The sequence below is a fragment of the Diabrotica virgifera genome, chromosome 1 (assembly GCF_917563875.1).
Source record: "Diabrotica virgifera virgifera chromosome 1, PGI_DIABVI_V3a".
Lineage (NCBI taxonomy): Eukaryota > Metazoa > Arthropoda > Insecta > Coleoptera > Chrysomelidae > Diabrotica > Diabrotica virgifera.
Window position 1 is genome coordinate 225,999,542 of NC_065443.1, and position 13,936 is coordinate 226,013,477.

The 13,936-nt window shown below is 32.6% G+C and overlaps 1 protein-coding gene across 2 annotated transcripts in view; it reads left to right on the forward strand.

Moving 5' to 3' along the window:
• Positions 1-1,137: 1,137 nt before the first annotated feature.
• The window catches only part of LOC126879031 (trypsin-like), an 83,961-nt gene continuing 71,162 nt past the window's right edge, over positions 1,138-13,936 (forward strand). For both annotated transcript variants that reach the window (XM_050641913.1, XM_050641914.1), the window contains exon 1: positions 1,138-1,306. In XM_050641913.1, coding sequence (XP_050497870.1) covers positions 1,234-1,306 — 73 coding nt within the window. In that variant the 5' untranslated portion in view covers positions 1,138-1,233. The remainder of the gene's footprint in view (positions 1,307-13,936) is intronic.

Below are 13,936 nucleotides of genomic sequence, written 5' to 3' on the forward strand. Positions count from 1 at the left end.
AATATTTCCAGAGACAAACAATTTTATGTCTATGTACAATATTTGTAAAGAAAATGATTAATGAATCATTTTCTCCAAGTCACCTACACTAGTGGTCACAACATTTACTCCTTGTAACTTGTTTTACAGATTGTAAATAAATTGAGAGTTTAAATAAAAAAAAATACTAAGTAGTTAGTAATTTTGCCAATTTTGGGAAAATTGGCCAAAAACAAAAAAATTACCTATTAAAATCACTAGCCAGTTATATCTGAGTTTAGCGACCCGACTAAGTATATTTTACGTACAAATATTTCGAATTCTAATGAGAGTATATAAAGTTTTAGGAGGATTGTTTATTCTAGAAATATCATATGTAGTTTAAAAATTAAATTTTAAATTTAAATAAAAAACCAAAATTCAGACTTTTAATAAAATTTTCATTTATTTTGTTTTATTTACTTATAATAAAATTGTTTTCTATTACTTCCATTTATCGTACCTATGAGTATATTGTCACAATATTGAACCTTCATCTTAGTTAGTGTCAAATATATGTCAAAAAATGCCGACGCACTGTGGCCAAAGTTTCGCAGAACTTTCCAAAAAGGGTGTGACACTATCTCCCGAACTAATATTGATGACGCGCTGATGTGGCATCTTAAGCCTGGGTTTCCTCGAAAGCGGCACCGACAAACTGTGACAGTAACACTGTGATGAATTACGTCAGATTACGGTGAAAAATTCAAGGTTCTTCACTGCGCCAATGGAATGTGCAAACTCAGCAAGCGGTGGCTTCCAACGCATCCTTGGAAACCACCGCTCTTATTTTGCATGGTACAGTTTTTTATGACGTCATTCATCGCAATGTTACGTTCTCAGTTTGTCGGTGCCGCTTTCGAGGAAACTGAGGCTTTAACGCAACTTTTGCATTGCATAATAGGTTGACGCAATTCTTGCGTATAAATGCTATATCTATAAAATAAAATGAATAAATATTTATTTTATGGTAAGATTGCTGAAATCATGAAAATTATTATGACGCCCATAAAAAACTTTAACAGCGATATTTTTTATCTATTGTTATAAATAGTTTCAGTTTAATTATTTTTTCGTGTATAATTTTTCCAAAAGTCACGAATTTTTAAAAATATACGCTTTTGATACTATATAAAGACCAATTTTTAGGCATCTACATTTACTTTTATGTTTTTGAATATTTAGGTAAAATTTGATAGATTTTCAAATTTTATCATGTTTATTCATAACGGGTTTATTGTGATATTAATTTTTCTTTTTTTGTTTGAAAACGTCCCTATATATGCAGGTGAGCAATAAGTTTTTGAATCTTATGCATTATCTTTATATTTAGTAGGTATAGCACACTGTTTAAGAATTTTAAAACGTTTTTATACTTACTTCATTTATTCTTTGTCACTGTGTCTCGGAAATCTTGTACTTAATCGATTGTAGACATACTTTTCGACTAGCTAGACATCTCAAACTTTTAGAATAGGTCAGAATTCGATGATAATGCAATATTCAACAGCTTTGACATGGAAGCTTTGAGTTTTATTTTGAATTTTAAGCCATTTTAATCTTATGCATTATCTTTATATTTAGTAGGTATAGCACACTGTTTAAGAATTTTAAAACGTTTTTATACTTACTTCATTTATTCTTTGTCACTGTGTCTCGGAAATCTTGTACTTAATCGATTGTAGACATACTTTCGACTAGCTAGACATCTCAAACTTTCAGAATAGGTCAGAATTCTATGATAATGCAATATTCAACAGCTTCTACATGGAAGCTTTGAGTTTTATTTTGAATTTTAAGCCATTTTAAATGCAAATAATGCAATGACATTTAAATCCCGTTGTAAAGTACGTTAGTCAACAGCGGATATAACTCAGTGGTAGAGTATTCGACTTCAGTAGAGAGGTCCCCGGTTCAAACCCTGGTGTTCAATAATTTTTTTTTAATTTTTTTTAGTTTACTTTAATTATATAGCATATTAAGATTTCATATAATATTAAATTAATATAGTAAAAATTCATATTTTATTAAGTTAATATAATATTAGCTATAGTAAGGTAAGTAAATCACAACTATTCTCTAGTACATCGATCTTAACCCTTTACCACTGACATGCATTATGTCATACCTTGCCGAAAATATATTTTGTTGTAAAACGTGTTTTATAGTATGGTATAGCTAGATCCAAACCCAGACATCCAAAGTGAAAGTTATCCTCCAACATCAAATTGTTCTATATGGTCCACATAATGTTCAGAAAAAAGTCACACCATTTTGAGCGCCGGGTTTGGGGGGGAGCGGGGGGGAGGGGGGGAAATCGGTAAATTCGTAGTTTTTTAAAGTTTTCGTCAATATTTCTAAAAATATGAGGTTTAGCATGAACAATCTTCTATACAAAAATGTTCTACATTAAATTTGAAACAAAAAGACCCTGTGCATAATCCTTCTAAAATGAACGGTTCCAAAGTTACGGAGGTAGTATAGTATAATTGGTCCAAAAAAGGCATAACCCAGACATTAAAAGTAAAAGTTTTCCTCCAACACCAAATTGTTCTATATGGTCCAGATATTGTTCAGTAAAAAGTTACACCATTTTGAGCGTCCGGTTTGGGGGGGGGGGGAATGGGAGAGAAATCGCTAAATTAGTAATTTTTTAAGTTTTTCGTCAATATTTCTAAAAATATGCTTTAGCGTAAACAATGTTCTGTACAAGAATGTTCTACATCAAATTTAAAACAAAAAAGGTCCTATATATAATTGTTATAAAATCAACGATTCCAAAGTTACGGAGGGTGAAAAGTGGAGGTTTTCGACACTTTTTATATTTTTTGGGCAATTTATAATATTTTTACTGATTGAAAGAAATTTTCTTTAACAGGATTTGTTATTTCAGTGGCCAATGGTATGTTAGTTATAAGACTTTGAAGAAACGTCAACCTTACCACCCAAAATCATCATCAATTGCCCAAAAAATATAAAAAGTATCGAAAACCTCCACATTTCACCCTCCGTAACTCTGGAACCGTTGATTTTATAACAATTATGGATAGGACCATTTTTGTTTTAATTTTTATGTAGAACGTTTTTGTATAGAACATTGTTTACGCTTAAACATAGTTTTAGAAATATTGACGAAAAACGTAAAGAAACTACTAATTTACCGACTTCTCCCCCATCTCCCCCCCAAGCCGGACGCTCAAAATGGTGTAACTTTTTACTGAACAATATGTGGACCATATAGGACAATTTGGTCTTGGAGGAAAACTTTTACTTTGGATGTCTATTCTATTTGGGGTTAGGCCTTTTTTTTGGACCAATTATACTATACTACCTCCGTAACTTTGGAACCGTTCATTTTAGAAGGATTATGTATAGGGCCTTTTTTATTCCAAATTTAATGTAGAACATTTTTGTATAAAAGGTTGTTCATGCTAAACCTCATAGTTTTATAAATATTGACGAAAACCGTAAAAAACTACGAATTTACCGATTTCTCCTCCCTCCCCCCCCCAAACCCGACGCTCAATTTTTCTGAACATTATATTTTACCATATAGAACAATTTGGTGTTGGAGGATAACTTTCACTTTGGATGTCTGGGCTATGTCATTTTTTGAACCAATTCTATCATACTATTATAAAATATTTCTAGAACACCATCTGTGTACCTTCAAGCGGTGTGTAATTGTACCTGCTCCTCAGTGCTACCGTCTAAGGCCGATGCCACATTATGCGTTTTGACCGGATGCGTTTCCGCCGCATCCGGTGAAAACGCATAGTGTGACAGATCGGTCCGGTTGCGTTGGAAACGGATGCGTTTTGAGTCATCGGTACGCGCTTACAAACTGCACCAGACTAAACGCATAGTGTGACAGGTCGGTCCGGTTGCGTTGGAAACGGATGCGTTTTCAACGCATCCGGTCAAAACGCATAATGTGGCATCGGCCTTAGTATGCTTTAGTTTTGAGCTACTTTGACGTAAAGTTTTCTTGTGATATCACCGTAACGCATGTCAGTGTTTACGTTTCTATAGTTTAAAGGAGACAAGTGTAAGTGTATTCTTTCGCTTTCGCTATTAGTGGCAGTATTCATCCAGTTGTTCTAACTTCAAGTGGAAAGCACTATTTTACTATTGTTGATTTATCAGTTTATAAAGGATTTTTTAAGAACCTCCACCATTTTTACTTTATCGTACTACATACGTAGTATAGTATAATAGATAAAGTTATAGGATCGTGCAAAAATTTTTTTTCAGATTTCACTTTTTTCGACGTTTTGAGTCCCCCTGAGTCTAAAAAGCAAATAAAAAAACATGTCGGAAGTATGTACGTACGTACGTATGTCGCCACCGCCCAGCAAAAACTACCAGACCGATTTTGATGAAATTCGGTATGAGTAAGTTTAAGAGAATTTTGTCGAGAAACTAAGCTTTAAAAAAAACTCTTAAAGGGGGGCCGAAATAGGGGGGTTATTTTGGGCCCAATTTTGCAAATTTTGACCGAAACGAATGAAATTTAACTCATTAGCTCATCGACAGGTAAATAGAAATACGGAATTTGACATTTCCAAATTCAAAATGGCGACCAACATGGCTGACCCCCCACCCGACACATTTCCCTACCTGTCTAAAAACCTGTTTAAGACAAGTTTAATTTGAAAAAGTCGTTAGATAGCCTAAAGATGGGGCTATAAGAAGAATATTATCGTTTTTCAGAAAAAGTTATGGATTGCCTATATCTAAGGGGTCAAAATTTGACATAACTTTGAACTAGATTTTCTCAAAAATGGCTCCAAGTAATTTGTTTATTTTTCGATATATTTTTTATATCCTATCGCTAAATTGAATGACATTAGTAAGATTTCTTAACTCCCCTTAGGAGGGGAGTTACGAATTTTTTATAAAAGAATATTCGAGTACCCGTAACTTCCTTTGTAATAGAAACTAAAATTTGAAATTTTGCAGACATATATGGTACTTTATTATCTATTATAACTAGTGTGACCAACTAGCCCGAAAAATCCGGGACATGGCCCGAATTACGAAGTAGTGTCCCGGCGTCCCGGACAAGGCTTCCGGGACATCCGAATTTTCAAAGTTTTGGTAAAATAATTTTATTTTCAAATTTTTAGTACATTATGTATTCTTCTAAGAATTAGAGGTTTTCTTCTCATTGTTAAGCAAATTAAGTCGTGCGACAAATATGATAGTAAGAAGTAATCAACACAAAAATATTCTGAAGTTGTTTTCTTGTGGAATTTTTGACAATTATATTTTGATGGGATTAATAAACAATCAAAAATTTGAAGCCTTCGAGATGTGGCTATACAGGCGAATTCTGCGGGTGTCATGGACGGACAAGACAACCAACGAGACCATACTACGAAGAATGGGGAAAGAAAGAGAAGTGATGTTTACATTTAAAAAGAGATAGTTAGAATAACTCAGACACATAATGAGAAACGGAAATAAATACAGATTACTGAAAATAATCCTTCAAGGCAAAGTATTCGGAAAGCGAGGTATAGCGAGAAGAAGAATATCATGGTTAAAGAACCAGAAGAACTGGTTCTCCACCACAACAACTAATCTATTTAAAGCATCTGTTAATAAAATAATTATAGGCAGAATGATCGCCAATATTCGATACGGATAGGCACCAAAAGAAGAAGAAGCCACAATTGTATGACACTTACATTTTTATATTAACCTAAGGTTATAATACCTATTTACATGAAAATTCAACATCAGTTGATTTTCCTTTTTTGAGAACGATTTCCGGATTTAAAAAAAAACTAAGAAAAATGTAATTATTACAGCCAATTGTGGCTTAGTCCTATCAAAAATATCATTGACAACATAAAAATGTTAAATAATCAATAAAATGATGATATTGAAGATCTGACAAAAAAAATGGCCCGATTTTTATTGAAAAGTCTCGGATTTCTGGTATTTTTTTCAGCCTTGTCCCGAATTGGACTGAATTGGAGTTGGTCACACTAATTATAACAAAAAATTTTACCCAAAATACGGCTTCCGGTTGAAACGAAAATGAAAAAAAAAATCTTAATTTTTTTAGATATGCACTGTATATTTTTAGATATTTTGAAAGAATGCAAAATTACCTTTCCAATGACATAAAGCTCGTTGCTGTAGCTCAAAAACTCAAAAAGTTACAGTAAATAGAAATTTTGCTATAATCTTATGTGTGTCCTCTCTCAGGCGATCATAGCAGAGCATTATTATAGGGCAGTCAATGAGGGTATTTGGATCCGAATTCCATCCTACTACATCGATGGTCTATACTTTTTTTTGAGAACTCAATACTTTTTAGCCACAAAATACAAAATTGGCCATTTTCATTGAAAAATGATACCTTTTCGGACGGTTTTTTGTGAATACCTTAAAAACTATGCATCGAACTAAAAACACTATATAAAACGTTTTTTAGATTATAAATAACAAAGAGATTCGTTCCTTCGCAAATGTTCTATTTAGAATACAAAAAGAGATATGGTAGGTGAAAAGAGTTTGTTTTTTGGTGCATGCTCAAATTGGTGTATTCAACTTGAAATAACAGAGGAACGGTAGGTTTTAGGTGTATAATGCTACCAACGCCCTTTGTAGTATTTGAAAAGGCCTTTAAAACGAGCACCGTTAAATGTCGGTTACATTCAAACTAAGCGAGAGATGGTGCAAAAAAATATATGACTAATGTACTTTAAGGAAAAATGAGAAGTACATACCTTTAACCCCTCATCCACCAGAATTTAAATGCATTGTTTTTCTTCTGCAATACCTTTTAATAAAGTGTGATTTCTACTTTCAAAAAGTTGAACGGGTTTAAAATGAATGGTTTTTGTAAAAAATGTGATCAAATTATAGAATGCATTTTTAAATTTTCTTAAAAATCTTTCTTTTTCTCCATGTAATTCTAAAATAAACATGTTCCACCCCCGCGCCATAGTAAATAGGATAGACTTTGAATTAGGAGATTGGGCTACTCCCAAAATTTCATTAAAATCCATGCAGTAGGATAGAATTCGAATGTAATATCTGGTTCTTAATCTCGCGCATTGACTGGCGTAATTGAAATAGAATGAAATGCAGATATTGTAAACTATTAATTTCTCAGAAAAATGAACTAATTTAAAATGAAAGTATGACTATAATATTCTATTGATTTATGCAATAATCTATACATCTATAGTGTGTCCCCGAAACATGGCATCGAACATTTTCTCAAATGCAGGAATTAATGATGCGTAGAACCATAAAATATTTTCAAGTATACAAGGTGTTTCTAAAATATTAAAATAACGAGTAACTTTGTTATTTTTATAGAATGCCAGTATCTAGTACGATAACGATAATAGATCGGTACGATAAAGTTCTCGGGCGGCCCTTCCGTCCAGCGTTTTTTAATATTATGCATGCGTTCATAATTTTCTTAAAAAATAAAGTTAATTTTATTTGGAGCAGTATTTTATTCTACAACAGTGTGAAGAATCGTTTCGTAGTTGTTGTAAAAACAAATACAATGATATAAGACAAATTTATATTGAAAACAAAGGAGAATGGGTAACGGTATGACATACCGCATGTCAGAGTCTACGTCCTGAAACATCCATGTCAGTAGTTAAGAGTTTAACTACTATGTGGCACGTTCTGATCTCCAACTTCCCCTAATATTCTTCAACCCGGATAACATCGTACGTTGGAGTAAGTGAATCGAAGCAATGGACCAACTTGCGAAACCACCCTAGATGAAAACATCCATGAGTAAAACATGCTAAAAAAGAATGACTAGAAAGACTTTAGGAAGAAACTTATAAACGATTTATGGCAGAACAACTGGAACTCAAGAACTCCTTCAAGTTTTGTTAAAAATATCATTTTATAATGTGAAACGTAGCTACATCAATGAAAGAAAGAAAGACGATTATAAAGGATCTTCTGTCAATACAGGGTGATTAATTAGTAGGGTAAAGCTCAATAGCTCCGCTATAGTAATAGATAGCAATAAAAGTTAATAACAAAAATTTTAGCCACTTTGAGCTTCACATTACAAAATTAGTTACAATGTTACAAGGTGTTCGATAACACACTGGCAGACCTAACTTTTTGTTTTTTTTTTAATGGAACACCCTATATTTTATTTTATATTCGAAATCCTGTTAACTTCTCCATCACAAAAATATAAAGGTTTGTAATGTTATATAGGGTATTTACAAAGTTATAACCAATTTTGTATGAAAATCGTAACAAGTTCAACTCCCTGTATAAATAAAAATAAGCACATCAGCAAAGGTTTATTAATGCCATATTTGTTAATTTATTGTCAAAATTTTTAAGAATTATTGATATTGCTAATTTTTTTTATATCAAATACAGGGTGAGTAAAAACGCAAGTACATTATTTTCTGTTATGTTAAATGGAACACCCTGTATTTTATATCATTATTGAAAAGTAACATTAACGTACTTTAATTTTTATATAACATTCCCTATACCCAAATTTATTAGTTTTCGAGATATTTTCATTTTTCAGAGCAAATTGTTTTAGGTGTTTAAATTTATCTAAATTTTAAGTAAGCCATGACTGAATTGACAATTGAAGATTACCGATTATCAATCCGGTAATCAATGTAACACTGTAGCAAATAAAGAAATAAAAATAATTTATTAGTAATACATTTTACAAACAAAAACACAACCACTACATGCAACATTTTTGAAATAATTAAAAACTATTTTTCTATGTAAATGAAACAAATAAACAAAGAAAATTAGTAATAAATTTTACAAAAAAAAACACACAAACACAAAATACAATATTTTGTGAAGACAATTAAACATTACTTTTTTATGCAAATGTAACAATGTAACAAATAAAGAACGAAACATAATTTATCAGTAATACATTTTGCAAAAAAAAATGTTTGAAAAAATTAGAAGCTACTTTTAATAAAATATTTTTAATATTTACTTACATAAGGTGTTCAGAATTATCTCATAACACATTTATGTACGCCTAAAAACGATCATTGAATGAGCTACTTACTCTACGGAGCATTTGTAAATTAACACATCGAAATACACTTTGTATTCTATTTTTCATCTCATCCCTTGTTTTTGAAGGTATTTTATAAACTTCATTATTAACGTAACCCCAAAAAAATCAGTCCAGTTTATTAAATTCTGGTTATTTGGGTGGCCACGCTACTGGTCCATTGAAAAATGAAAATATCTCGAAAACTAATAAATTTAGACATAGGGAATGTTATCTAAAAATTAAAGTACGGTAATGGTACTTTTCAATAGTGATATAAAATACAGGGTGTTGCATTTAAAATTACTGAGAAAATAATGTACTTGCGTTTTGACTCACCCTGTATTTGATATAAAGAAAATTAGAAATATCGACCATTCTTGAAAATTTTGACAATACGTTAAAAAATACGGCATTAATGAACCATTGTTGTTTTGCTTATTTTTATTTATACAGGGAGTTGAACTTGTTACGATTTTCATATAAAATTGGTTATATCTTTGTAAATACCCTGTATAATATAACAAACTTTTGTGATGGAGAAGTTAACAGGATTTCGAATTTAAAATAAAATATAGGGTGTTCCATTTAAAAAACAAAAATTTGGTCTGCCACTGTGTTATCGAACACCCTGTAACATTCTCACTAATTTTGTAATGTGAAGCTCAAAGGTGGCTAAAATTTTTGTTATTAACTTTTATTGCTATCTATTACTATAGCGGAGCTATTGAGCTTTACCCTACTAATCAATCATCCTGTATATAGGATCTACTAAGCAGCCAATTCAATCTAGTATTAAAGTATCTAAAATATATTAAATTTTATAGCGTTTAAATCATCATCATCATCATCATTAGTCATTTTGAGTCCACTACTGAGTATAGGTCTCCCATAAATAATTCCATTCCGATCTTGATCACCCTAAATCCAGTTGTACTGGATGCACTTGGTGTCGTCCAACCACATTATTGGATCGATTACTTTAAGCATCGTGCCATTTTAAAATTTTTTTGCTATCTTCCGTCTTTCAATTTAGCAACATATCCCGCTCAGTTCCATTTTAGCGTCTTAATTCTTTTAACTGCTTCTGTAGCAACAGTTGTTCTCCAAACTCTTTTATTTGAAATTCTGTCTCTGAGAAATATATTCAAAATTGACATCTCCATTGCTCCTTGTGTGACTTGAATTTTATTGCTTACTTTTCTGGCAAGGGTAAATGTTTCTGATCCATACGTTAGAACTGGGAGTACACATTGATCGAAGACCTTCCTTTTCAAGCACATGGGAATGTCTGATCTAAAGACTTCCCTCAGTTATCCGTAAGCTGCCAATATTAGTCCTATTCTCCTGTTTCCTAATGTTTAAAATATTATCAGTCGGAAAAATGAAAGAATACCCATGAACGATAACATAAATCACATATTTTGTATTTGCTGCTTTTTTTTCATAAATAACAAACGAGAGAGATAGATTATTAATAATCTGAATAATATGTGATTGATGTGATCGTTCATGGGTATTCTTTCATTTTTCCGACTGTATTTAAATTGTATATTTTGTAAATAATTGAAAAATTCTGATTTGTGTTGTGTTTTATGGTAATAACCCTCAGTAATTGATGCAGGGTTATTTTTGTTTAAATATAAGAACTAATATTATATTGTACTACAATAGGGCTTTTCATCGACTCTCATTTGTTTCGAGCTGCAGCTTCTTTCGATCATCCTCATATGTTGTATAGTCTGTATACAGGGTGTTTCATTAATAATTGTCCATATAGTAACTGGGGAAACCTTAGCAAAAAATACGAAGATTTAACCTAAAACACTTATATAAAATGTTGTTCCTTACTGAGTTAAAGGGTGTTTTATCTAAAAATTTAAAAACTATTTTTGCTCAGCATTTTAAAACTATCCAATGTATCCTTTTCATACTTGGCAGGTAGTATAGGTACTATACAAACTACTAAATTATGTTAGAAAAACGTTTCTGGCTATTACCAGAGGCGTACGACGGGGGAAAGTGAATGGTTGTTCGTTTCCAAATTCTACGCCACTGGCGGAATTGCTATTTTAGTTCAATTTTTGGATTCTCCAATACTTTCTGTGAAAATAATATACTCTTCATTCGTAACGATAAAGTCATTAGTTTTCGAGATCTTTGAAGTTAAAAATGAAACGACACGGTTATTTTGATTAATGTATTGTGTCTCTTCATTTTTAATTTCAAATATCTCGAAAACTAATCATTTTATCGTTACGAATGAAGGGTATATTATTTACATAAAAAGTATTGGAAAATCAAAAAATTACACTAAAATAGCAATTTCGTCAGTGGCGTTGAATTTAGGAAGGGTCAACCAGACACTATCCCCTGTCGTACGCCTCTGGTAGTAGGTAGAAACGTTTATTTATCTTAATTTAGTAGGGTGTACAGTACCTACACTTTCTGCCAAGTATGATAAGAATACGCCAAATAGTTTTAAAGTACTGGGTACAAATAATTTTTAAATTTTAATCATATGAATTATATCATAAATTAATCAAAATAACTGTGCCGTTTCATATTTAACTTCAAATATCTCCAAAAATTATGACTTTATCGTTACCGATGAAGAGTATATTATTTACGTAGAAGGTATTGGGGAATCAAAAATGGCACTAAAAAATAATTCCTCCAGTGGCGTAGAATTTGAGAAGGGTCAACCATTCACTATCCCCCGTCGTACGCCTCTGATAGTAGCTAGAAACGTCTGTCTATCATGATTTAGTAGGGTGTATAGTAGTCGCACTTTCTACCAAGTATGAAAGGGATACTTCAAAATGGCGAGAGCTTTTTACCTTTTGCCATCTATTGGCATTTCTCGAAAGCTGTAGAACGAGCACTGACATGAACGTGCAATGAGAAATGCATTCCCAACAAAACCTAAGATCACCGGTGAACCTGGTTTAACTAAACCATAGATTACCGCAGGTATGAGAAATCGACCCTATAAAAGTGTTACACCCAGAAGGAATCATTTCTGGAACTTAATTTTTTGGCAACATGGTACATTTTCATCAAGAATAAAACGATAACATTGGCAAGACTTTTTATTGACATGTGATAAAAAAAATAATATTGTGTTTGGCGACCCCCTAGCTGAATACACTCCTGTACACGTCTAGGCATTGACAAAATGAGATGATCGATGTCTGCTTGTGGCAGCTCGTTCCAAGCAACTTGAATTTCATGGATTAACTCTGCCAGAGTCTGTGGAGGATGGTGCAAAGTGGACAGTCTCCTCCCCATCATATCCCACACATGTTCGATAGGATTTAAACCCAGTGAACGGGGTAGCCACGGCAAAAAATGAACGCCAGCTTCTTGAAGAAAGTCCATAGTTCGACGAGCAATATGAGGACGTGCGTTGTCTTCCTGAAATAGGGCGTTTCGACGGCCGTCTAGATAAGGCAGTAAAGTGGTTTGTAAAATGTCATCAACATAACGCGCATCTGTCATATTGTCTCGAATAAACAAAAGTGGTGATCGGCTACCATAGGCAATAACCCTCCAAACCATTACTCCAACTATCCTGTGTAGATGCCTCTCAACAGCAAACCCGATATTTCGTCGCTCTCCACGGCGGCGTCTTATCATCTTACGACCCCTAAAACGCCTAAAAAAATCGCGATTCATCGCTTAATGTTGCATTATGCCATTCTGCCACCCAATGCTGCCGTTCTCTGCATCAATTCAAACGTTGATGACAGTGGTCCGCAGTCAAAGGAAGCACTCGTCGTGGGCGGAATGAAACCAGTCCAAAGGCTCGAATGCTACGGTATAGTAGGGTATGTATAGTAACAAGTCTACCTTCTACTCCAAGCCATTGGTCAGCGATTTGACGCGTAGGTGAAAAACGGTCTCGCAGAGCCAGATGTCTAAAGCGCCTATTTTGACGTCCTGTGGTACGCCTCGGTTGACCAGTTGGTCTTCTTCATGTTCCTCTACCTTCGTTTTTCACACACGATACACTCGCATAACTGTCATTGCCGTACAATTAACACGACGGCCAATTTCGCGATACGACAAACCCCTATCTCTACACCGAGAGAAAAAAATTCTTGACATAAAGAAACTTTATTAATATTTAAGAAAGATCGACTTGGCATATTGCCTAAGAAATATATCTTTGTATGTAAGATATAATTTTCTAAAATATTTCAAATAAATTCTACTATAGCCAAAGAAATATATTTTAAACATGATTGAACCATCACTTTCTGGCAAACTTCAAACCCATTTATCAGAAAGAAATTACACTTGATATTAATTAATTTTATTAGTCATAAAAATATATTTTCTACACATTAGAAAACTATTCTTTCTGAGCAATAATATTTCTTAGTAAGGAATATTATTATTTTACTATCAATAATTAATTTATTTAATGTTAAGAAATATATTTCGCAGAGATAAACGTATATTTAGAGTTAAGTTAATATTTCTTGAAAATAAAGTGATATTACATACGGCGAAATAAATCATTGTGTTAAGGTAAAATCATTATTTATTAATAAAACAAGATATAAAACGTTATTATTACATACAAATATTTTTTCCACTCATAAACCACTGGCTTCTACACAACAATAAAAGGATGGAGAGGCAAATCCAACTTCCTCAAATTTTCCTGCTTTTGTTAATAGCACTTTGTATATGGGCCATTCCACGAACATACGCCTGTTTTGGATTACTTCGACGACGAATATTTTACTGTGCAAAATAAGAAGAACGAAAGTAAATTACAAATTACATTGTTGTTTATTCATTCTACCGCATACTTTTAAGCCATACGGACGTGTCTAGTAGTAATCGTATTTGGTTTAA